Source organism: Emys orbicularis, chromosome 1, assembly GCF_028017835.1.
Source record: "Emys orbicularis isolate rEmyOrb1 chromosome 1, rEmyOrb1.hap1, whole genome shotgun sequence".
Classification (NCBI taxonomy): Eukaryota; Metazoa; Chordata; order Testudines; family Emydidae; genus Emys; species Emys orbicularis.
This window is the reverse complement of record NC_088683.1, coordinates 245,354,736-245,382,483: the sequence shown is the minus strand read 5'-3', so window position 1 is coordinate 245,382,483 and position 27,748 is coordinate 245,354,736. Positions and strand designations below refer to the sequence as shown.

At 40.7% G+C, this 27,748-nt stretch overlaps 1 protein-coding gene across 1 annotated transcript in view; it reads right to left on the bottom strand.

Annotated features, from left to right (window-relative positions):
• Positions 1 to 27,748, bottom strand: part of OCA2 (OCA2 melanosomal transmembrane protein) — a 297,856-nt gene that overhangs the window by 48,967 nt on the left and 221,141 nt on the right. The window contains exon 22 of the mRNA XM_065423234.1: positions 6,943 to 7,036. Within this exon, the coding sequence (XP_065279306.1) occupies positions 6,943 to 7,036 (94 nt within the window). The remainder of the gene's footprint in view (positions 1 to 6,942; positions 7,037 to 27,748) is intronic.

The window sequence follows — 27,748 nt, the reverse complement described above, 5'->3', positions numbered from 1 at the left end:
TGGGGCTCCATGCTCTGCCCCCACCCTGAGCACCGGCTCCGCACTCCTATTGGCCAGGAACTCCTGGCCCCCCCTGCCTAGGACCCAGACCTGCTGGCTGCTTCCGGGGCATGCGCAGCATGGTGCCAGGAGAGGCAGGCAGCCTGCCTTAGCCCCCCTGTGCTGCTGACTGGGAGCCACCCAAGGTAAGCCCATGCCCCAACCCCAAACCCCTCCTGCACACCAAACCCTCATCCTCAGCGCCACCCCAGAGCCCGCACCCCCCGCACCACAACCCCCTCCTGCACACCAAACCCTCATCCTCAGCGCCACCCCAGAGCCCGCACCCCCAGCCCAGAGCCCTCACCCCCCCGCACCACAACCCCCTCCTGCACACCAAACCCTCATCCTCAGCGCCACCCCAGAGCCCGCACCCCCAGCCCAGAGCCCTCACCCCCCCGCACCACAACCCCCTCCTGCACACCAAACCCTCATCCTCAGCGCCACCCCAGAGCCCGCACCCCCAGCCCAGAGCCCTCACCCCCCCCCGCACCACAACCCCCTGCCTCAACCCGCAGCCCCCTCCCACACTCCAAATCCCTCGCCCACCCCCAGCCTGGAGCCCCCTCCTGCAACCTGAACCCCTCATCCCCATCCCCACCTCAGAGCCCCCACCCTTAGTTAGAGCCCTCACCCCTCCCACACCCCAGCTCCCTGCCCCAGCCCAGAGGCCCATCCCACACCCTGAACCCCTCATTTCTGGCCCCACCCCAGAGCCCACACCCCTAGTTAGAGCCCTCACCCCTCCCATACCACGTGAAAGTGAGTGAGGGTGGGGCAGAGCGAGCCACCAAGGGAGGGGAAATGTAGTAAGCAGGGGGTGGGGCCTCTGGGAAAAGGCAGGGCAGAGGCAGGGCCTCGGGGAAAGTGCAGGGATAGGGTGTTCGGTTTTGTGCGACTAGAAAGTTGGCAACCCTAGTTTCACTGTAAGATTCCTCGGTGAATGTCTCCATCACCAAAACCAGTACAACTGGGTAGTCTGCACTCTTGACAGGCCCAATACTAGAACAGCAGTGGTGTGGCATGACAGACTACGGTGACAGATGTCCCGATTTTATAGGGACAGTTCTGATTTTTGGTCTTTTTCTTATATAGGCTCCTATTACTCCCCACTCCTCCTGATTTTTCGCACTTGCTGTCTGGTCACCCTATGACAGACTGAGTTTGAGGAGCAAGGAACTATTTTGGCAGACAGCACTTTTACAAAGTATTAGTAATAAAAGAGTCTGGGAACGTAGGCTAAATGAACTGGAAGAAACAGGATTGCTGCTCTCTTACAGATAATCAAGTAAGGAGATTTATGTGGCTTTGCACAGCTCAATATTTTACACAAACAATTTTAATGTGTTGTGGAAATAGGATGCACAGGGAGTAGCATTAAGACATCACATTTGTCCTCCTACATGTGAATGACAATCATCACTGAAGGCATCACAGTCTGTATGGGTCACTGCTCTCCAGCAAGGATAAATGGGATATCCTACTGTAACCACTTTTGTTATAAAGTATACCCCTCAGGGATAAATCCTACTAATAAAACAATTTGTTTCTGAAACTATTAGTATAAACTAATATTTTTCAAATATCTTCAAATTATTGTTACTCCCAGTGAAGCTAAAAAATATTAATTTAGCATTCTAGATGCCATAATGAGGGATAACAATAATAGAGGAATAACAAAACATGCCAAAAATATAGTGAGTACTTCTATGTTTTTACCCACTTAATTTTACCATGAATTCTAAATTAGGCCCCAGGAGCTCACGCCAGTCCCTCCCTACAGGCTCTCTTCTTCAAATGCAAAATCATTGTTATCCATATAATTACTTAATTGTATAAAGTTATTCTATTTATTCTTCTCACCCAATCTATTCTCCACCATACCAAATTCCCAGTCACCAACTATCTGACTGAAATAAAATTAGTACATTTTGCCACTTTCTTTTTCTATGAAACAGCTTGATCACTCATCTGTGATTTCTTGATTACATCTTTCAGCAATGGTTGTGTTTTGCTACAGGGCCAAACAAAATTGCTCTTAGCTCCAGAAATACTATGCTCATTAGGTTTTCAGATTTTTACCATTCACCTTGTACAGAGGACACCCCTCTGCATTCTGATCTATCTGCTTTCCATCCCATCACATCTGTATGTATATTAACTGTTGTAATGTTTATCCTTGTGCCCATCCACACACCACTCATATAATACTTTGCACAAAACTTTAATATATTTTTTTCTGTCTTCGTCCTATGGTGACATGTTTATGGAAAAATGCAAGCAATTACATGTGGGGCAAATACATACTAAGACTGAGGGTTAAAAGTGTATAGGAAATTAGGCATGAGTTTGAAATGGTAAAGGCTTGCAGAAAAAGCCAGAGTAATTTAGATATTTTAAGCAAAGATATCAGGTCAAGAACAAAGGAAAAATGTAGACACTCTCTCTTTACATCGCTGTAGTGAGACTGCACCTGGAATATTATATTAATTCCTGGGCTCCATATTACGCAAATGATACTACCAAATTGGAGGAAGTTCAAAGAGAAACAAACTGAAACAAGATAGATTTGCTCAGGAGGAAACATTAAAAAGGAAATAAGTATTGCTTGGCTAAACAATTTCTAAGGGTTGGGTATAATGCAGATGTGCTGAGTTCCCTTCCCATCTTCAGCAGAGTACAACATGCTGAGTCAGTGTCCAAACTCATTCCCCCTATTAATCCCCTTCAGCTAATTAGCTTCATTAATAACTTAAAAAAATAATACAATTGAAACCTCAGCCAAAGCTTCCTTCCTGAACTTGGCTGTTCTATCTTAGCTCCTTCTCTCTTGAGAGATTCTCCCATGCTCATACATCCAAGTTGGATTTAATGAGCCACAGTGACTCAGCAGGAATCATTCAGTATTTACCTGCAGATTTTAGACATCTGTTAACAAGGATGTTTAACAGCAAAGTCCTGCCATCCTGTTAAACGGGCCACAATAACAGTCTACACATCTAGGAAGTGCTTTAGATCCATGGAGAAGTAGAGTTATTTAGTATTCTATTCCTAGATTTTTAAGGTCAGATAGGACCATTCTGATATACTGATGTAACTAGGAGTAATGGGATATAATGAAGAATTACCAGGAAAAGCTTCCTACTAGCACTCGAAAATGTCTTTCAAGGAATTGGTGAAGTTTGTTCACTAGGGACTATAAATTTAGACTGGATAAAACACTAGAAAATATATCACAGTGCCCAGTTCTGTATTTGCAGGAAAATGAACTATATCTCTAATGGTATGAAAGGTATCTGGAATAGTCTAACATTGAGTCTTACAGATGTGAAGTGTATCATACAGAAAAATCAATCTTCAGCATCAGATCAGTAGATGGTGTAAATCAACCTAGTTCCAACTAAAGTCAATGAAGCTATGGCAATTTATACTAGCTGATGATTTGGCCCACAAACTTGAGCAACCAAACAAAATTCATGGTTAATAGCTTCTGAAAGTATTTATTTTACTTCTGTCTGACAAGCTTCCTTCTGAATAGCACGTGTCGGTATTCATGCATTCCTCCTTCGTGCCACTAATCTGCACTTAAACATTGGGAAGGGGGGGTTACCAGAGGCTATGATCCTACAGAAATACAAAAAGTGGAGAGCAGAAGCCAGATTCTTAGCTGTGAATTAATTCCTCATCTGTAACAGTCTTGCCATTCCTTCTGAAAATACAGTTCCAATAAAAAACTCTGAGCCAAATTCCACTCTCAGTTACACCAGTGCAACTCTGGAGTAACTCCACTGACGTGAATCTGTGTTTACACTTGTGTAAGTGAGAGTAGCATTTTTCCCTCTGAGGACTTGTCTAGATGAACATTTAGTGCACATGTAAATCTACCACGTAGTAGCCTGCTACACACTCTAGTTCAGGTGGATTGTGCTGCCACACACTAAAAGTTTCCTAGTGCACTTTGTCCTACTCCCGTTTCAAAGCCAGGTAGATCAAAGCACACTAGGGAACTTTTAGTGTGTGGCAGCAGGGTCCACACAGACAATTAGTGTGCAGCATGCTAGTGCGAGGTAGATTTATACCCCAGCTTGCAGTGCACTAACTATTCATCTAGACAAGCTCTGAGACACAGCAGCAGCAGCGGCGGCTAGGCTCTGGGTGCATCCTGACAACACCTGTATCCTACCACTCATGGGAAGAGTGATTCAACCTCACCTTGAGGGTTTCTCTTTGAGTTTGAAATGTTATAATTAGTACGGCTGGTCAAATATTTTGCACCAAAACTGTTTTTCAATGGAAAATTTAGTGTATGGGTAAATTAAATTTCCCATGACAAATGTATGCTTTCCATGGAAAATTTTGACTTTTTGTTGAAAAACGGAACACCTGAAAACGTTTCAGTTTTCAGCTACAAAATTGTCACTTGGAAAAGGTGCCTCATGGAGACTGTAGTTCAGGAGCTTCATGCCCCCATTTTGCTCTATGGGCCAGTATCCCCAGCTGGACTACACCTCCTCTGGATGGACTCTCATGAAATGCCATGGTGGCACAGCAAGAAGAGGGAATGTGGTCACCATGGAGATGAAATCCAGCCAGGGAAATTTTTCTGTTTCTCATTTTTTCCCCAAAAGTCAAAATTCTTGATGGAAAAGCTAAATCCTAAAACAATCTGAATGTCTGCAAATGTGCACACAGCAATCCAAAATAAGCCCATCATTTCTACATCACCCTATTTTGTACAAGTGCCCATTTATAATTTCTTAAAAGTGTACCAGCAATCACCCTAGCTGCATAAGACAGTATATAGTCTAAAAAGGTCCTGAAACTGAAAATTTGTGACTGATTTGTATTATGTCCTTCTGAAACTCATGATCAGAAAATGTGGATGTTCGTGTCTAAAGGGATAATTTGGGTCAAATTCTCCGAACAGCAGCATGTTTGGGGATTTGTCAGAAATTTACAGCTCTCTCATCATCATTACCAATGTCTCAACTCTGGTTTCTGCCACATGCAGGCTTGGTAGCTTTCACAGAACCAGCACGAGGGAAAGCAGCAGGGATGGGGAGGTAGAGAAAAAAACAAAAAAGAAAAAAGGACAGAAATTATGGGAAGAAGTTTCCTGTATTCTCTGCTCCAAATATTCAAGTTAAGTGGTAAAAAATAAACCCTGTATGGCATTCTGTCTAAATCAACTGTAATTTAATCTTTAATTGGGCTTGATTTTTAGTCCTTCATCTCCCAATTCCAATCAAACCCTTCCCATCATCACCTTAAAGACTGGAGGAACTTGAAAACATATCAAATGGCAAAATGCAATAAGTGCCAGTTTTAGTCCCTTGAACGCCTTCTGACCACCTTAAATTAAGTACAGAGTAGCTCAAATTGTTAAATACTTCTTTTACCGGTAACTCCTTACATTTTTAGTCACAACAGCCAGACTATGATACTCTTGCTTAGACTGAGGAGAACCTTGCTTCACAAGTAATCCTACTCACTTAAGTGGGACCAATTTATGGAGCAAGTTGCTACTCAGTATGAGCAAGGGTATCAGTATCAGACTATGGCCCAGTGATACCAGGGATGTTCATTACAATATACAAATAACAATAGAAACAATAATTCTAAAATATGTTTAACAAACTACTGAAAAATTCATTTTAATATCAGTAGAGGGTTTCAGACAAAATACTAGGGGTGGTCCACTAGGAAATGCCAAGTCTTTGCTTCAACCATGGCCTCCATTGTCCTCCTTCGTCTTGCTCCATTTCTAATGTGCCTTTCTACTTTCTGTATCATCAAAGTAAAAAAAACTTTCAACTCCCAGTTTGTGTACTATTCACTGTAATTGAAATAAGAAAGTATATCTATTTTATTCCCCCTTCCCCAGATTTTCTTTTCAGAGGTACTCTAAGACCACCAGTTCCAGTGGACCTTCACCCCCCCCCCCCCAAAAAAAGTGGACTAGTACATTTTTCCCTTAACTGCCCTTAAACAACCTCTAACTTGTCATTACATTCTTTAACTCAAACTTTTTCATTCTCTGAACTATATTTTAATACAGACTGTCTCAATGACCTCCTTCCATTCACCATTACCTCCCTCCCTCATTCAAGATGGCATAATATTGTTAATGTAGCTACAGCAATTGGTTACCTGGAAAAGTAAATTAAAAGTATTTGAGCCAGACATCCTCTGCTGATGTAAATCAGCGTTGCTTCAATGACTTCAGACTTTCTCATTTTTCTCTACACCAACCCCGACTGACACCAGCTTAACGTCTGGCCCTCTATGTATCTTACCTTTATTAATGTAACACAGAAGCTGGAAATAAATAAAAGAAACTGCCATCATGTGACCAGCAAATGGTCCACTGACCACAATTTGAGAACCATTAGTCTAACTTCTCAGTCATTTGTGTTTCTCGTAATTAAATGTTTAGAAGTGAATGCAGTGGGACTGATGCTTCATTACACTAGTTTACATTAGTGTAACGTCACTGAATTCAATGGAGTTACACTGGTTTTCTGCCAAATTTTCCAGGCAGTGCCCAAGTACCAAGCTTCCTGTTAGAATTAACAAGCCAAAGTCTTGTATCCAACTGAAGTCAGGTACACTTTCTGAAATCTTATCTTCAGATTCTCTCTTCCTTGAGGAGCTCCACTTCCACCTGAATTGTATAGATCTGACAACTCTGCAGGCCCATGTTTGTGATGCTTGGCTAATCCCAACAATAAAGACATAATTTGTTTTACTGCAGTAGGTCCACGTACTGCTTATCAACTCTCTTCTAACATCTTTAAATGTTAACTGAGCCTATTACTTAATGTATTTTATACCAGGCTTCCAGATACATTTATTGAAGGGAAAATTAAACAGAAATTTAAAGTAACAAGTCTAAAAATGTACCTGAAAAACTCCATGAAAGAGAAGCCATAGCCATGCTGTTCTGCAATTCCTGCACAAACAACATTTGCAGATGCGCCAATCAATGTCCCATTACCTGTAATTCAAAAAAAAAAAAAAATTAATGCCAGTTTATATTTGTCCTTTGCTTCTTATTCTTCCTTTGCTTTGCCATTCAGTTAGTCTAGGTTGAAGACTTTAGATCTGCTAGTTAGAAAAGAAATCAGTTCTCTTGCATATACCTGAAAGGAAGCCATCTCAACAATAACTCTCAGCCTATAAATAGCTTAATGCTTTCATAGCTAAGCCTCACATCAGCCTCAGATTCCGAGCAAGCAAAGAGAATGGGAATGAAACATAACACCATGTAGTCAAAATGACACCAATGACCTGTATTCAGAGAAACTTTCTGATTATTGGTTTTATAAACAGAGAGGTGCCATCAAGATAAAATGAAGACAAAGAGGAGGAAGTACAGGAAAGGAAGCACATTTCTTCAACAATATGTTGAACTATTGATTGAGGGTACTAAGAAAATGGATGCATTTCTTCTGTGTGTACATGAGATTGGCAAATTAATCTTACATTTTCATCTCTTTTTTAAACATACATAAAACTCGTGATTTAAAAAAAAACTGAAATAGGGTGCAGACTGGTAGGAACAGATGTTGTTCATAGGTCTCTACTAGGGTGGAATTTCAGTACCAAGAAGGTGCAGTTTATAAATAGTTAACTGCAAATGTCCTGTCTCTTTAAAACTCCTGGATCAGATCATCAGCTTGTGTAAACCAGTATAGCTTCAATAGTCAATGGTGGTATACCAATTTATAACTCTCCCCCAAGAGATACCAAAGTATTGTGCTGTATTTTTAAAATGTGTGTACCTTTGAGGGGGAAGTACACACTAGATCTTGTTCCTCTCCAATTCTTTCAAGTAGCTCACCTTCTCCCATTCCATTTCTAATCCCTCCATTTCACATAAATAAATAAATTATTCAGGTATCCAAACAGTCCAATTCATTATCCAAAGCTTTAGGTTGGGAAGACTTGCTTGAACTTGATAAAAGTTTTGTAGCTGATTCTACCAGTCGTAACTGGTGTCCTTTGCCAATAAATCTGACCTGGAGCATTGCTGGGAAAATTACAGTACTTTCAGCATTCTCTTCTCTAAATGATATTTTGAGCAAAAGGGGCAACCTTCTAAAAGAGGGCTTTTTCCACTTATAGTATCACAACTCATCTGTTGTGTCCAATGGCACTATGTTAGGAATCCATTGTTCTAAGCATGTATTTTTCCTGTGCTCCCTCTGGCATAAGATCATTCTTACATTTTGATCTAGTTACTCATTGCTGTACCGATATTTTACTGGTCTGACTTTGAGAAAACTAGATCAGAAGGTAATTAATGCTGAGGTTAATTGCTTTGACTTAGTAAGTATTCTGGGTCCTCCAGAGCTCAGCTTATGAAAGAACAGAGCTGGGGAAAGGCAGTCACACGATTTTCCAAATATTCATATGCTGTGTCTGGAGATTGCAGTGACTAAGCCAGCAAACTTTCTACCATGACGAATTATTTTGTTCACATAGCTTTCCACATCCCAAAGTGCTCAGGAACAACATTACCTATAGTCTAAAACACAATACAATAAAATATCCTCTTCACATTCAAGCAAAACAAAACTGTGGAGTTCAGGTATGGGAAAAGAATGGGGGGGTACGAGTGTGTGAAGGTAAAAAACATGGGGCCAAGAGGGATTCTACTAAAAATAACCTTGGGAGAAGTTTTATGCTTTTTCTTTTAAAGAAGATAAGAAATGGATTGGAACAGGTAATAAATACATTACAATTAATAAACTATTAAGAGATATAACAACCAAATGACCAAATTATTCAGTATGCCACCTTGGCCTGATTGCCTGCTACGCTACTCCAGTTTTACACCAACAATGGAGTTATAGCAGAATAAGACAAGAATAAAGCAGTGGTAACCCAGGCCTTCATTGACAGGCAATGAGGAACACAGGGTGAACATAATAAGATCACACTCAAGCCACCAAGCTAGCATGCTGCTGCTGCATTCTGAAGAAGCTACAAGTGATGGGGATTCACTGCTAAGAGCCTCAGGATCACTATCTAAGTAATTATACAGTCTTAATCATGATACTATCTAAGTACCTCACAAACATTAATGGATTTTATCTTCTCAACAACTGTGCAAGATAGGAAATTTTATAGATGGGGAACTGAGGCACAAACTAGATTAAATGTCTCCTCCAAAGTCCTATAGCATGTCTGTGATTAAGCCAGAAACTGAAACCAGGTCTTCTAATTCCAGTCCAGCTTCCTCCTATGTTAGAACCATTCTTCCTACTCTGGGCCCTGCACTGCTGTTGTACATTCATCACGGGGTTATAACAAGGACCCAACCTGTGCAAAATAGTGCAATTGGAAAAAAACACTTTCAAACCTAGTCCAGTGCATGGCTTTAAATTGAAAGAGGATAATCCCAAATCACAATTTGGTGATTCTGCAAAAAAGCAAACTAACTTTCCTTGCACCTAGAAAGTTAATTTTTTTCCACAAGTCTGTATATGCTTCTTCAGCTCCACCATCTTTCATCTCTTTTCATTTAAATTGAATTATTTCCTTGCTACTGCCCCCCTAGATTGTGTTTTTCTATGTTTTAATTATCACATTTTTCCTATGAGTATATGTCCCTCTTTCACTTGGGATTGCTTTTCTTTTATATTAAATTTTATAGTTCCATACTGGTTTTCTTTTCTCTGCTCCTGCACCATGAAGGAACAGCTTTGAAAAACAATAAGTAAATGTACCTTTTTTGTTATACCTCCTTTACAATCCCTGAACTTCTCTCCATTTCCAACATTTGCTGCTCTCAGTGACAAAAGATGTGCTCTAGTTCAAAGGAATTATTTCTGAGAAGTCCTGCAGTCTGTGTTATACAAGAGTCAGGCTAGATGATCACAATGGTCCTTTCTGGTCTTAGAATTTCCAAATCTCTAATAGTTTCATGGAGAAAAATAAGGTAAGCTGTTCACCCCACTGTTAAGGCCTTGATTCTGCAAAGGAATCCATATGGGGAGGGCCATTTATGCCCACCAGGAGTTCCATTGATGTCACTGGGACTGCCTGGAAGTGCAAGCATGCACCCACATGGATCCTTTCAGAGTATCAGGGCCTAAACTTATAACACCATGGAGTATTCTACTTGTGGCACCAAGACTGATTTGCTGCATTGCCTCTCTCCTCCACAAAGTGACACACATACTACTTCAGGGTAGAGAGAAAAGCTAAATGACAGTGCAGCAGGACAAAAAAATTTGGTATCGAACCTTCAGAAGTGTATCCCCAAACCAAGTAGTATCTGTGATTTGAGGGCATCCATCAACTTCTCAGTTAGTTTTCTCACTCCATCTCTGACTCTAAATGCATTAAGAAATATTTATTTAGAGATATGAAACCAAACTTGTATCTTACATGTATACTGGTAGAAGATGTCACAAGAAGGGCAAGACACAAGAAATAGATCCGAAAGCAAATAGAGAGGAAAGAAATCAGGTGGAAAGCTTAAAGAATTTTTAATTCCGAAACAATTGGAACTAATCACTAGTCTTTTGTCCCCAAACATTTTCACAAGAGATTTCTGCTTTGATTGCAGCATATTTCTTTGCCAAATACCACCACCAAAAGAAGACAACAAAAACAATGCTACTGTAACATGATGAATCTACATCTTCCTTCAGATTAAAGAAACGGTTAACAATATCCTCGTTTCTCACTGTTGTATCTAAGTACTGTAGGGATCACCAAATAGTGGGAGATTTTACATACTGCATAGGAGCTGCAATAATGCCTAAGCATTATGAGGCATTATAGAAAGAGTTTCTGCCTTTGCAATGAATTTATTTCCCAAAGTGGGGTTAAGTTGGGGGAAATCATCTTAAATATTATCTGAAAGTAGGAAGGTTATTTTCATTTGTTTGGCTTTGGGTTAGTTTGGTTTTTTTGTTGTTCTCTGTGTTTGTGTGGTTTAATTAGATTTTGTCTTAGTTGGCTTCAGGAATTAAACTGAAATCAGCAATAAAGACAACCTTTTGTTTCCTCTTCTTTTAATTTCTATCTTTGTAGTAGGCTAGGAATTTGGTAGTGAAAAAACAATTTTGCAACCAAAGAATCATAGAAAATTCAGGATTAGGCTAATGCACATGAAAACTCATACACATGTCCAGTTCATTCAGAATGATGTTTTAGTAAATAAGGATTAAGTATTTCCCAGAAATCCATAAAATCACTGCATGACTACTAAAGAATAGCAAGTGCTAAATGGTATAGCACAAACTTTTACTTATTTCTTTTACTTATTTGCTTATTCACGTTATACAAAGACATCATGACAAAGAACAACAACGCAACAGCCACTCTTCTTATGGTTCTCTTGATTTAATGATGTCTATCATAATCTGTTCATAATTAACATGGGGCAATGGTTTTGTAAAAAAAGATTAATTACCATGTGATAAGTATAGTGTTTCTCATTGTCCGGCTACACCAAAAGAAGGACAGGAGACACCTGATATGGATTTAATCAGGCCACAACTTGTTTATTAGATGTCTAGGACTACTTGGCAGATAAAAGTGTACATTTCAAGCAACTCCATGTTCATTCAAATAACTACCCAGGGCTTCCACCAGCCACCCTTCATTTTCCAACCATTGGAGGGTTAAGGTGGTCTGTAAGACAGGGGGGTTGGCTCCCTGCCATACCAATCATAGGAGTCCCAACACACACACCCCAATTCCATTCCTTTAGCCAACTCCTCCTTTCTAAGTCCTTTACCAGGCCATTGATCTGGTCACTGGATGCCTTCCCTATGGAGTACCTGCACTGGACATCCGCCACAAGGAGGCACCAGCAATTAGCTTGGCTGTGTTTTGCTGCCTGGAGAAAGGACTTCTAACGCCAAGGATTGCACCTTTTAAAACCTTTCACCCATACATTCCCAGGGAATGAGTCAGCATTGCCAAGCTGACCCCCACCCATCTTTTTGCAGCAGTTTCTGACCTCCTCCCACCACCCCACCCGTAAAATACTACTACCTTCCTCTGACAAGCCTGGACAACATTCCGCTCCCCCCAAATTCAGGTGCCATGCAGTCATTTAAATGCTCTTTGGGGCAGGCCCTAGAATTGTTTATATATTGTCTATCACAACAAGGCTTTTATTCTTGATTGGGATACTGAGGCACTAGTGTACTTCAAATAATAATTAATAAACATTACATTTAAAAGGCCCTCTTAACTTTTAAAAATATTGCCCTAAATTTCCTCCCAAACATTCACAGGGGGTACAGTTCAAAACATACAAAACCTAAAATAAATAGGCCAGAAATTTAGATTTCTGTAAATTCAGGTTACTGTAAAAACATTCAACCTGGGCTTTATCCATAACTCTAAGAGACAAAGGAAGTTTATAAAATAACTGACCTGGAAAAACGCAGACTTCAGTAAAGCAAATACATCAATCATTCTATTGCTCAAAAACCTTTTAGAGATTCTAGCCAAAGGCCAACCATAAACTCATATAATTGAAGTGAATATTGAAGCTAATAGACCCAGCACAATCTGGATTAAGGCTAGGACATGAAATTGAAAAAGCTTTAGTGGCGCTGATGGATGATCTCCTGCTGTCAATGGATGGTGTGTGGAAATTCGTTCTTATCCTCTTGGACCTACCTACAGTAGTTGACATTGTCAAACATGGGATACTAATCTACACCTTGAGAGCAGTGGCAGACAGAATGTGTTAAAATGGCTTAAGACCTTCCTGGAGGGTCACACCCAAAGAATAGTGATGGGAAACTGTACCTCCACCACTAGACCTCTCACTTGTGGAGTCCCACAAAGATCAAGTCTCTCACTGGCCCTATTCAACATCTATATGCAACCACTAGTTGATCTGGTTACATGGCATGGATTTAAGTGCCAACAATATGCAGATGACCCACAGCTCTCCCTCTCCCTCACCACATATGACTATACCACTAGCACCAAGATAGCTAAGTGACTGGATGAGATCAGCTCACAGACTGAAGCTGAATTTAAGCAAGAAGAGGTTATGCTGGGGGAGAGAGGAAAGAACTTTGATGTGTTTGCAGCTACCGTGCAGTCTCCTCTGGTTGAAGGTGAAGACCCACAATTGGTCGATTTGGTCTGTAGTTTAGGAACACTCCTGTATTCCTCCCTGATACTAAGCTCTCATACAGCAGCATCTGCAAGTAATGCTTTTTACCATCTCCAGTTGTCTAGGAGATTCCATCTCATCCTGCTGAACCTGGCCTCAGTTATAAACGTCTTTGTCATCTCTCAGCTGGACTACAGCATTGTTATATATCTGGTCACGAAGCTGTCAACACCATAGGAAATTCCAACTAATACAGAATGCAGCAGTGCATCAGAACTGTCCTCCACTATTGACCCCGGCTTTCCATAGAATATTGAGTCAAGTTCAAAGTCTCGGTCATTATCTTCAAGGCACTCCATGGACCGGGCCCAGAATATGTAAAATGTTGCGTAAAGCTCTGGGATGAAGATCATGACCGACAACTCCACTCCTCAGTCACAATGGAACTTTCTACCACAAAGATAAAGCTCATCTGTGCATGAGACAGAGCTATTTCATGGGCTAGTTTGAGATTGTGGAATGAACTCCCACAGAAACTAAGGGCCATTACAAACCCATACAACTTCCTCTCCAAGTGCAAGGTGTGCTACAACCTTGCCTTCTCTAATATAAATACATGGCAGCATGTACATTAAAACAGAAACAAAATCCTACCAAATCAAAACACTATATTGCATGCATTCTTCTTCCCCGTGGAAGAGGATGAGAGAATTAACCACACATAACAGATGTTAGTCACAATGCACTGCAGGAAGGAGTTTGGATAGTACAGCGATAAGGGCTGTATAAGAGCCTACAAAAAATAAAATAGAATAGACTCATTTTAGAACTGCTATAGTTTTGTGCAGTCATTATGCAGAAACAAGAGAAAAGTTCTTTGCAGGATATTTGTTGAGGAAAAATGGTGATAAATATGATATTTCTGATCTATTTTTCAAGGCACTTAAGGTCCTCAAATGTCAGTTCTGTCTGTGTGTTCAGATAAATATTCCTACATGGAATGTAAAAGCCTGGATTAGCCCCAAGTGCAAGAAAAGAAATTGACAGTTTTGGCCAAGGATAAAACAATTAAGAATGATTCAGAAACAAAAGCCACATATTTAAATGAATTCTAAGTATGCCCAGCCTTTGCTTTCTTCTTCTCAGCTGACTAAGAATTAGTACCTCTGGGAGGGTGACCAGACATGTGGTTTGGCAGGCCAGATTGGATAGTTCCATTGTGTGGATGTCGGTTCAATTCACATGACAAGAGGGTAGGGGCATTTGCTTATATTATCTAAACAAAATTCTCATTTAATAAATTCTGGTTCAGGCTTCCCACTCACTTTCAAAGCAAAATATTCTCTGCGTACCTCAAAATAGGCAAAGTGATGTGTATGGTTAAATAGCCATAATGCATTCAGTTTCCTACATAGCAATAAACTGGTCTCACAAATCTGGCTACAGAAGTTAACATTAAATTAAGGTTCTTATTAGCCGTAGAACAGACAGCCATCAAATAGTTTAGCTAACTTTCTATGTTTCACAAAAGACCCATTCAAATTTGCTGCTTTAAGCAGAATCAGTTGCCATGCATCTATGAAAGTGCATTCCTGATATTGTATACTTTTATTTTTATAGTTTGTGTGCATAAAAAAAAATTAAAAATCGCCAGCAACATTATTATTTTTTTTTACAATAAAGAGCTGGAGGGGCATGAAAAATTAAATCATTGACTCCTTACTAATTGTTCTGAAAAAAACCAGCAGTCAGTGGGGGGGGGAGGAGAAATCACATTTTGTACATGACTATATCTGATTTCAACTAAGCCTGGCTCTAGAATCTTAGAAGAGCTTCACTTAAATTAGGTAGGTCTCTTTCTGTGCTCTTACCCCAACTTGCTACTTCTGTGTACAAACCCAAGATGAGCATTACAGTTTACAGCACATGCATATGAATTACTGTAAGAGATTTCCAGTCATGAAAACAAAACTTTTTTCTAACCTGACATCTTTTGGGTAACATGTTTCTGCCTCAAGGTCCTGAGTGGATTACATTTTTACCTGTGCATGGAGTCTACAGGAAAATATGCAGATAAATTAAATGTTTTAGCTAACTTTCCCAGACTGCATTACATGTAGACTAGGGGCCTGATTCTGAAACTCTTACGCACTTAGCAGCAGTCTCACTACTTCCATGAGGCCACCTTGTGTAAGTAAGTATTGCAGGACTCAACGTTAATTGTTGGGGTTGGGGGAAAATCAGCAATCAAAATTTCTGCTATGAAAGAAAAAGTGTAGTTCTGTTGTTTTACAAGTGGGCAAACTTTTTTGCCCGAGGCTACATCTGGGTATGGAAATAGTATGGTGGGCCATGAATGCTCACGAAATTTGGGTTGGGGTGCAGGAGGCGGTGAGGGCTCTGGCTGGGGTGCGGGCTCTGGGGTGGGGCCAGAAATGAGTTCAGGGTGCGGGAGGGGTCTCCGGGCTGGGTCAGGGTGTTGGGGTGCGGGAGGGGGTCAGGGGTGCAGGCTCCAGTCAGTGCTTTCCTCAAGCAGCTCCTGGAAGCAGCGGCATGTCCCCTGTCCGGCTCCTATGTGGATGTGTGGCCAGGCGGCTCTGCACACTGCCCCATCCGCAGGTGCCGCCCCTGCAGCTCCCGGCCAATGGGAGCTGCAGGGGTGGTGATTGGGGTGGGGGCAGCACACAGAGCCCCCTGGCTGCCACTAAATGTAGGAGCCAGAGAGGGGACATGCTGCTGCTTCCGTGAGCCTTGTCACGGGCGCACAGAGCGGCCTCCAACCCACTTCCCGGCTGGAGCGCAGGAGCAGGCATGCCCCAGACCCCGCTCCCCAGCAAGAGCTCAAAGGCTGGATTAAACTGGCTAGAGGGCCGGGTGTGGCCAGCAGGCCGTAGTTTACCCATCCCTGGTCTACTTCCTGGTATTTTATCCATTTATGCACCTGAAATGAAGGCTCATTCCACTGAAAGCCTTTAATATTGTATGCCACCAACATTTTACACATTTTTCGTTGTTCATAATTCTATGACTCAGAAGCTGGGACTTCAGCCAACTGAACTTAGAAAGCAGGACTTTCAACTTGATCCTCGATTCAGCCATGTTTCAGGTTCCTTGTTTAAAATGCTTTTGTAACTCCAGTTGTCATGACCAACATGCTGGCCATGACCCCTCTACTATTGAAACCTTGTGGTATGTTACATATTATGCATGAATACTCTCAATAGCATAGTAGTAAAATGGTTATAAAAAGAATGTCTTTCTATACTGGTCAGTGAAACTACGCTAGAACCCTGATAGCACTGTTGCTGTGACCATGATTCAATCACTGCCGGGATAGGGTTTTTCCTGTTTCCTCTCCCTCCACTGATTTTTCAATATTCCTACCAGCAGCACCAGCTGTTGTCAGTGACTTTCCAAAACAGGGGCCAGATCTAGGAAAAGGCTACCTCAGCAGAGTGAGGAATCTGGAAAGATTCAGTGTTTTCTGCTGCAATATAATTTAAAAGCATGATACTACTTCCCCCTCTGCTCTGGCTAGAAGTCCCCAGGACATTCAAGCTGAATGTAGTTGCCAGTTTTATATTGTAGATCAGTTCACTCTCTTATTTCAGTGGGTCACCAATACAAGACAATGTGTTTAAATACTCACAATAATCTGAAATATAGACAGTACAAGCTTCAAGCAAAGGACATGCTGAAATTCATGACAAGTAAATGTATTAAGAAAATAAATACAATTAAATAAACCTACACTTGTGTTTTAGGAATCCAAAATGCCAGCTGTGCTGTCCTTCTCCAATCATTAGTCTATTACTAATTTGCAAAGCTTGCATAGCAAACAGTTGCTTTTCACGAAGAGAAAATCATTAGTACAAGTAAAGGTACTGCAGTACTTACTTTAATTTCATCCACAGTGTAAATAGCATCAAATTAGTGTTAGATTTTCTGTAGATTCTTTACTAAATCAATTCAGAACATAATTTTATTTCAGAGCTGAACCATTAGACTATTCTTCCTTTCTTTATATCATGGCATAGGACCCTTTTAAAAACACAAGATGCACAATGCAGTAAATATGAAACCTCATGGATACAGAACAAGTAGATTATCCTTCATCCTATCCACACACTATTGATTCTGCCTCTACTTATAGTCGACGGGGCAATTTTTAAAAAATTGCAACAATGTTTCAAATATTTGTCCCTCAACCCAAAATCTACATATATACAATCATGTTAAAACTATGGTGTTTGTATTTGGGATTGGTGAAGAGTATTTTAAAACTTGTTTCTTGCAACTGTCTTTAAATAAAATGGTGTGCAGTTTTAGAAATTGCAAACTCTGTCCAGTTCAAGGTCTCAATTCCGATTTTGAAACCCCTCATGGATTGATTTTAGCCACCTGACAGAACACCTCTCTCTTAGTGGCCACGGATTCCAATGACAGCAACATTCCACTGTTGCCATGACACTGACATTAATAATAGGATGCTTCTGAGTGCAGAAGAAGCGACTTTTATAGTAGATGCACCAAGATTGTGGAATTCACACTCTTAAGTGACAAGACTCTTCAAAACACATACACAAAGGCACCAAGCACCTATGCGCTCTCACACACCAACCTGTAAACAAAGCAACCTATTTCTCCTACAAGCTGGGAAGGGGGAAAGAGAAATTAGTGTTATTTCTATTGTTAAATGTTTTGGAGACTCTCAGATACTAAAGTGGGGGACAATATAAAAATCTACATAAGTTAGGAAGAAAAAGCTTTCATCTGTATGTTGTTCTTTGAAAACAGAAAATTATCATTCCTTTGGGGGAATATTTTCATGTTATTTTCTCTCTCTGCTTTATTTTTCTTTGTGGAGTAATCAAAGATTCTGATGTGTGGGATTTAATTTATGGGAAATGTCTTGTGTTTTTGATTTATCCTTTCATCCTTAATTAACAGATCAATTTTAATAGGGTTTTTAATTGAAAAAAATTAATTTCTGCATTTAAAATGGCAATGTAATTGTCATTAAATACCATAGATTTTGTCATTGGTTACTCAAAATTTTATTTATAAAAATCTTTTCAGTTTATCTTCAAGTAATCCAATCTTCAGCTATGACCATGTGAAAGATTTAGTAATGTTACCCAAGCAGTTAGTCAAAACTCTGGGCCTTGCAGGTGCTCCAGCTGGAAGTAGAAATTGACAACAGGCATTTTCTTTAATGTAATCTTGTGTATTTACAAAGAATGTACAAAGTCATGTTTCTCAGAACATAGGAGGAATAAAATTGCAGGAGACAGCTACTTTATTTGCTGTTCCAACCTTGCCTTTCCAGCCAGCACTGTGCATTCAAAAAGCATTTTCTCTTAGCTTTATCTTGGGGCTACATTACTGTACTTCCAGGCTGCCTCGGCTTGACTTTCTCTCTCTCTGCTTCTTTCTTGCTCCTGTCCCTGTGTTGTCACTGCTGTGCTGCTCTCTCTCTCTCTCTCTCTCTCTCTCATACACACACACACACACACACACACACCCTTTACCCCCCAAAACAATCCCCTGTTGAAACCTCTCAGCCTGAATCATTAGAATTCCTGATTGGTCTTGGGTGTGCCTTTGACTTAGAGGCCGCTATTGTTTCTTACAATTAACCTGAAATAAGGGCAACTGTTAAACTCATCAGTTTGGAGAGGAGTTGGGTGACCAGATGTCCCAATTTTATAGGGACAGTCCTGATATTTGGAGCTTTTTCTTATATAGGAGCCTATTGCCGCCCACCCCGTCCTGATTTTTATACTTGCTATCTGGTTATCCTAGGTGGGAGTTACGTGACCTGTAGAGAAGATGGCTCCCCTACACACTAAACCTAATCAATTAAGGGCTCCTGGGTACCTAAACTACAACCTTCTGTCAGAAATTTACTAATTAGAAGAGAGGGACCATTTTTGTTGTGTTATTGGGAATCCTGCTAGGAAAAATAGAAACGCTGATGGTATGTCTACACTGTAATTAAAAACTCATGGCTAACCTGTGCCAGCTGACTCAGGGTCACGGGGCTCAGGCTAAGGGGCTGTTTAATTGCTGTGTAGATGTTTGGGCTCAGGCTGGAGCCTGGGTTCTAGGACCCTGGAGGTAGGAGGGTCCCAGAGCTTAGGCTGCAGCCCGAGCCCAGATGTCTACACTGCAATTAAACAGCCCCTTAGCCCAAGCCCTGCAAGCCTAAGTCAGCTGACATGGGCCAGCTGTGAGTGTCTAATTGCAGTGTAGACATACCCTAAATGACCCAAGCTTGAGTCTCCAAAGAAAGGTAATGTCAAGGAAACCCAATAGTCTCTCAGACAGGACTTTGCAGCTATGAAGGACTTTCTAACTATCATATTGGATCTTTTATCTTAAGATACACATGAGCTCTCTAAAGATGTGGGAGAAGTCAAAGCACGTTTGAGCTATTTAGAGAATAAATTACAGAAAACTGCCATAGAACTGAAGGAGGTTAAAACGGAGAATGCTTTCTTAAGGCAAAGACTAAGCAGTCTTGAGGAGACACAAGAAATCTTGAAAACAGATCACACAGAAATAATTTGTGGTTAGTAGGCATCCCTGAAGGGCTGGAAGGAAAAATCATGATTAGCTTTCTCCAGAACACACTCTCTGAGGTACGTTTGCCTCCCCTGGAGATTGAAGGGGTTTATTGAGTGGCAGGGGCCAGAAGGAGAGAGTACAATAGCCCCAGACCTGTCATCTTTCAATTGCTAAGATATAATAAAGTTATATCTACTACTAGGTAAAAAGGAACGCTTACGAATGATGATTTTACATTTTGTTTGTTTCCAGACTTCTCTGTAAATTTAAGCAAGAAGATAGCAGCATTTAATTGCATCAAAGGAGCTCTCAGAGCATCAGATATTAAATACAGCCTCAGATAGCCAGCCATTTTCATAATGAAGATGACAGATTCTGTGAAATACTTCAATACTCCATTGGATGCTTGGCAAGCAGTATTGGATTTGAGATCAGATCTCACTAAGGGTAACAGCATGATCCTCTCATAAAGGAAAAGTAAATGGAGAGTATAGCCCTGAAGAAAAGGAACCTGTTATTGGGAAAACCAGGCAATATTTGATATATTTGATATTTTAATAGTGTTACAGTGTATAATTAGTAGTGACATGCAAGATATTTAGTATAGCTTGAGAATCAATACTTTCAATATATTGATAAGCCAATATAAAAATATCTATACATTCACAATAATATTACTCTTATCTCCTTTCCTTATATGCACTTATATTTATAACTATATGTATGTTGATTTATATATTTATAATATATTCATAATTATTTATTTGAGTATTATTTGTGACTACCTGTATCACTTTGTATGAACACTTGTAATTTTTATATTTCTATTCATACTTACAAGTTTATGTATTTATAATATGTATGGGAATAATATATTCATATTTGTTTGCACACATTATCATTTGTCACTTCATGTTTACCTTTTTCCATTAATCTATTGAGGTAACTATTTATATACCATATGCATATTAACATTTATATACTATATACTACTACTTATGCATTCATATCTCTGAAGCAATAGGTTTCATTCATTTATATACTTGGCATATGTACATATTTTGGTAAATATAGGTATATTTCTGGGAGATTCCTAATTAATTCATATTGGGGGAATGCAAGGGTGGGTGCAGGCATACGCCATCTGGGATCTGAACATGATTGTATTAGCAGTCTGGGATGTTAAAGATAAGATGAGTGGTGTATAATTTTTGTTTGTTTTTCTTAATAGAAAGACACTCAAAGGCTTTCAATCTACTGGGCATCAATGAGCAGCTGAACAATCACTAATTTTTCATTAACGCTATTAAGTTTTGTTCCTGGAAAGCAGGGGTACTTAATGAATCCTCCAAAAGAATCAAAAGTTTGGGGCACTTAAAATCAAATTGATGTCAGATAGCTTTCCTTCAGGAGACCCATTAAAGGAATGAAGATATAGACAGAATTACAAAACTATGGGTAGGACATGACTATCACTCCTCTTTCAACTCCAGAAGCAGGGGGGTAGTAATACTAATCCACAAGAACCTAACTTTTCAATGTATTCAGTCATGGTAAAAGCCGGAGGGTGGACTCATAATAATTGAAGGCATTTTCAATACTATGAGATAAATTCTGGAGAGTGTATATAATCCTAATGATGGAAATGCACCCTTTCTTGCAGAAATATCTGATTTTATTTCCAGCAGAGCTGATGTCCCAGTGTTATTAGGATGAAATTGGAATGCTGTCATGGATGATATCATAGACAAAGCGCAGTGCTTTAGATGAAAATCTCAGAACTTGTTGGCACACCATCCATTTTCCCTACTGAAGGATATTGGACTACTGGATACTTGGAGACTGAAGCATCCTATGAAGCATGACTATGCATATTTCTCCACCTCATGCATCCTATTCCAGATTAGATTTCTTTATGATATCTAAGTAGGGGTGAAAGTAACTTAAAGGATTTACCCGTATGCTGGAGTCCTGAACAGGGGGTCGGGGCCTCAACCGGAATAGGTGGGACCTCAACCGGAAAAGGCATGGTCTTTGAATCCCCGGCCCTTTAAATTGAGACTTAAAGGACCCAGGGCCCCGGCTGCAGTAGCGGCGGCCAGGAGCCCTGGGCCCTTTAAGTCACCGGGGCTCTGATGGCGATTTAAAGGGCCAGAGGCTCCGCTGTGGTAGTGGCGGCCGGGAGGCTCGAGCCCTTTAAATCACTGCCAGAGCCCCGGGCCACCGCCACTACCCCGGGGCTCCGGCAGCGGGGCTCTGGTGGCGATTTAAAGGGCCAGGGGCTCCGATGCAGTAGAGGGAGCCCTGGGCCCTTTAAATCACCACCGGAGCCCGGGGCTACCGCCGCTACACCAGGGCTCTGGCAGCGGGGCTCTGACAGCAATTTAAAGGGCCCGGGGCTCCTGCTACTGCATCGGAGCCCCTGGCCCTTTAAATTGCCACCAGAGCCCCGCTGCTGAAGCCCCGGGGTAGCGGCGGTGGCATGGGGCACTGGCAGTGATTTAAAGGGCCTGAGCCTCCCGGCCGCCACTACCGCAGCAGAGCCCCGGGCCCTTTAAATTGCCGCTGGAGCCCCTGGGGTCCGGCAGCGGGGCTCTGGTGGCAATTTAAAGGGCCAGGGGTTCCGCTGTGGAAGCGGCGGTGTGGAGCCCCGGGCCCTTTAAATCACCACCAGAGCCACAGGGCTCCTGGCCACCACTGCTACCCGGGGGCTCCAGCAGCAGGGCTCTGGCGGCGATTTAAAGGGCCCGGGGCTCAAGCCACTGCCAGGAGCCCCAGGCCCTTTAAATCGCCAGCTTGGGGAAGCTGCCCCCTGCCGGTATGGTCGGCGGTGTACCGGCTCGTGCCGGTACTCCGTACCAGACCGTACTGGCTTACTTTCATCTCTGTATATAAGGTGTTATCTCCTGCATGTCTGGAGGTGTAAGTTGGTAGTATCATCATCTCTGATCATGCTCTAATTCAGTGGTGGGCAACCTACAGCCCATGGGCCGCATGCGGCCCGTCAGGGTAATTTGCTGGCAGGCCGACAGACAGTGTGTTTACATTTGCATGGCCACCTGAAGCTCCCAGTGGCCGCGGTTCGCCGTTCCTGGCCAATGGGAGCTGTGGGAAGCGGCATGGGCCACAGGGAGCTGCGCACGACCATGCATATGTAAACAAACTGCCTGACAGCCAGCCAGTGGATTACCCTGATAGGCCACATGTGGCCCGTGGGCCCCAGGTTGCCCACCACTGCTCTAATTTCTCTTCACATAGATTCTGGCCATAGTGCTACAAGAGCCTTCAGTCAGAAGTTAAACACACATTTACTTAGAGAGACTAAATTTCTTCAAATGATTGCCACATCAATTATCAATTTATTGAAGGAAAATACAAATGCTGTCTCCTCTACTATAACGTTATGGGAAGCACTGAAGGCAACCTTAAGGGGAGAATGCATAAAATTCACATCTGAAAAGAAGAAAGGCATAAATTATTTAATTCTTGGCAGAGAAGGTTGTTAAATTTGAAAGAAAGAAAAAATAAAGTAGACCCCCAAAATAATGAGCTCCTGCACTCTCTCACTACCCCAAAATACAAATACAATGAATATATGTCTACCCGGAACAAATTCATGCTTAATAGAGTTAAAAAGACGCATTATGAATGGGGGGATAAAGCAGGCAAATCCTAGAGAGGAAAAATAAAATGGCTTCATCCACTAATTATATAACCTCTTTGCTACGGGACAATGGTCTTTCTGTTCAGAACGTTTACGTTTAACGTTTAAACGTTAACGTTTAAAATTAACAGACAATTTAAAGGTCTTTATGCTAACCTTTAAACATCATGTTGAGTTCAGCTGCAAACTATATGACCAATACATTCCCACTACATCAAACTGATTATATGGAGGCAGATATCACTCTACTAGAAGATATGCAGGCAATTGGCTCGCTCAACTTGGGCAAAGTGCCTGGTGCAATGGCTTTCCAGCAGAATTTTGTAATACCTTAATCAATTAGTACTGATACTGTCAGCAGCCTTTAATGAAATATTTAGCAGAGGAATAATGTCACGGGACATGAGAACAATGATGATTACCCTAATTAAAAAAAATAGGACAGTGGTCATTCTGGCGATTAACTGCCCCATCTCTCTGTTGAACACAGATTATACAATTCTGACAAAGATTCTCATTTCACTGCTCCATCAATCATTCATGCAGACCAGGTGGGTTTTAGTCATGGCAGATTAGCAGCGGACAATAATTGGAAGATATTCCACTTAATCCAGCAGGCACAAACAACTGATGTTCCAGCTGCTATCCTATCATTAGATATTGGAAAGGTCTTTGATCAAGTGAAATGGCCATGCCTACAAGTGATCCTGAGAAAATTTGGATTTGGAGCTAAATTTCTGATCTGGATTGATATTATTTACAAATCACCCATTGTATCTGTTCTGACAAATGATGCAATCGCCTTCCTTTTTCAGTTAAAATGAGGAACACGTCAGGGATATCATCTATCGCCTCTACTATTTGATATACCTATGGAACTGCTAGTAGCGTATATCAGACAGACACCTTCCACTGAAGGAATTACCATCTGGGATAAAGAGTAAAGATTAGTCTATATGCGGATGACATTCTGCTTACTCTCAAAAATCCCTTCTCCAATTCCATCACTACTATCTGCAATAAACTACTTCAGTGAGATATCATGATTTCAGATAAACTGGAACAAGTCTCAAGTGATGGCTATTTCTCATAGACCAAATCCATCTCAAATATTATCATTCTCCTTTCATTCATACATAGAGATAACCTACTTATGCCTCAGGATATGCTCTGATTTATCAAAGGTAGTATCTGCAAATATGGATGTCATACTCAGAGAAATGACAAAAGACAGAGAAATGGTGTTCACTACCAATAACTTTATTGGGAAAGGTAGACGCTATTAAAATGAATGTAGGACCAAGACTGATATATATGTTTAGCTTAATTAAACTTAAATTTCCTGCTTCAACTTTCACAAGCATAAATAGAGTTGTACAATAATTCTTATGGAATTTGAAGACACCTCGGATATCCACAAGATACTTAAAAAATCATGGCTAAATGTGGGGGGGATTTCCTAATTTGTATATATATCACCTGACTTTTCAATTAAGATTTTTAATAAGATGATTCTGTCCCACCAACTCTTCCCAAGCCCCATTGTGGCTTGAGAATGAAGAAAAATTAGTTAACCCCTTTGGCTTTCTCTCTGCACGTCCGTTTTTAAAATGGTTGCCTGCACCTTTAAGGAAAAATACAATATTTATCTCTTCCTGGCGCATTCTTCAGAAAATCCAGCCCTCCTTCCATGCCAATCTGGAATAATACCCAATTTAAATTAGCTAATAGCTCAAAACTCAAATCCACTTGGCTAACCAATGGCATATTAACCATAAAAGATATTATTGAATGGACTACTTTAGCCTCCATTACATATCTTTGTGGCAAATACTAGCTATTAATAAATCAAGGTCCTTTCTACAATAAGCTTCAACTCAAAATTATAAAGGACCTGGGGAATTGTTGGCAGGCCACAAATGGATACTGAAGTGGATATTAAAAAGAATATTAGCCAAAAACATTTTGTGGATAACACAAACAAATGGAACAGGAGTACTTGTGGCACCTTAGAGACTAACAAATTTATTTCAGCATAAGCTTTCGTGGGCTACAGCCCACTTCTTCAGATGCATAGAGTGAAACACACAGACAGAAGCTATTTATACATACAGAGAACATGAAAAGGTGGAAGTACGCATACCAATTGTAAGAGGCCAATCAATTGAGATGAGCTATCAGTAGCAAATGGCTGAACTCCTTGATTTATCCTACTAACTATACCATAAAAAAATGGGAGAAGAAGCTAAACATGTCCATTTCCTCTCATAGGTGGAATAATATCTAGCACAATATATGCAAAACATCCAGTTCTCTGTTTTTGCGTTTCTTTCAGAACAAAATTCTAAATAGATATTATTGGACTCCTGAGTGAGTGCATAAAACTGGACTTGCCCCACATAGTAAACATTGGAGATGTGATAGCTCCAGTGCAAACCTCTCTCATGTAGTCTTTGAATGTCAAAGTATATCCACTTTTTGGAAGGAAGTGTATGGTGCTCTTCCTTAGTATGGTAGGTATTTCCCCTACATCAAGCCTCTGTGTTTTAGACATTCTAGAAGATCTACCCTGTCTGAGTAATACCAGGAAATGGATTGCTGCAGCACTTATAGTAGCCAAAAGAATCATTTTACAAAAATGGAAATCTGTTGTTCCCCAGGCATGTTTTGCTTGGCTAACTGACCTAACCAACAGCAGCCTCATGGAAAAACTGACATTAATCTATAGAGGCACAAGATCCAACTATGAAGACACTTGGTCTTTCATGAGAGCATTACAACTGAATCCAGGTACATTGGACTTCTGATGTTGGGTTGGGGGAGAGGTGCTTGTTTGTTTGTTTGAGGAGGTGGAGTTAGGGAATAAAAGTTCGTCTTATTCATCTATGAATATTTCATATTGTGTTATTGTTAAATCCGTACTTCTGTGTTTTCTTTGTCATTGTATTTGACTGTGTCTGTATGGATATGTTAAAACTTCTGAACAATAACATTAAAAAAACCTCATCTGTGTAAGAAGTTTTAACCCAATCTATAACAATCACAATTAAATATATTATTCACACATTTTTTTCAGTTGCACAATTTGCTCTGACAATCCACCTTATTTATCTTGTGACAACCTTATATCAGCAACAAAAACCACAGGGCTGATAATCACAAGGTTAAGCTCCTCCCTAACAGGGCTTCCAACAGCGCTTGTCAAACATTAGCAGCTCATTCAGAATGCCATTTGTTCATTGTTTTGAGCAACTGTGATCATATTATAGTGGTTGCCAGTACAATGGCAGATTGATTTTAAGTTGGCCCACTTGGGGTTGTTTTTTTAAGGCTTTTAACTTGCTCCTAATTATTATCAAGATCTATTTCAGGAGACTCATCCTGATGGGCTTTCAGACTCTGGCATCACCCACTTTTTAGACATTCCACCACCTTCTCATGGGTCATCTGGTGATCACGCCTTTGCTGCATTTGCTCAACCATTTGGAATTGCTCCCTCCTTGACATCCACCTCAGTTCTTCCCTCCCTGCTTATAAACAACAGCTGCTCACTCGTTCCCAAAGCTGTTCTTAATAATCACCAGTGTTGGTCTGTTACTTAGGCCTGGTCTATGTTTTAAAATCAGATCGACCTAGCAGTGCTGCAGCTGTACCACTACATAGCCTTAAGATTCTTTTCCTTTTTTCTTCTTCCCGTCTATTTTCTTTGTGGCTTTTACAAGTGGGTTTGTTTCATTACATTTCTCTGACTTTTTTTTTCCAAATGGGTCAACAATTTATTCGGAATTACTGTACAACAACCTCAGCTCCTTAGTTTTGGATGGGAAATACTTTATTAATATAATTGTAATATTTTGTATCCGCTCCATTTGTTGATTAGAGCAGTTAGTCACCATGCCAGGTACTTTGGGACAAATCCACTTGCCAACTATAGTCATGCCTCGTGACTTTGTTCATTGACGGTCGCATACTGCCTAGTTTTTCATCAGAGAGAGCAACATGTGCATCTGATTTTCCAAACATTCAGTATAAGGAGCAAAGTATTTGCTGAAAGCATAGATTCCAAAGAGATTGTTCAAGCAACAAGAGAGATTTCTGTCAAATCAAACCAGGAAAATCCATTAGCTTTAATTCATGTTTAATTGAACTAACCTGGCATCCGTATTATGACATAAGGCTCAGAAGTGATCTAAACTATGAAGTTGGTCAATTCCATGGATTTTCTAGAGACTCTGTAGCAATAGCATTATCCTTGGAGATCAATGATTTCCTCCTCCTTGACACTGCATATGAAAGTATACTAGAGACAGCTGCTGTCAGACCTGTATGTCAAAGCACCCTTGATAAACTGAGGAAAGGACTTGAAGCATCCT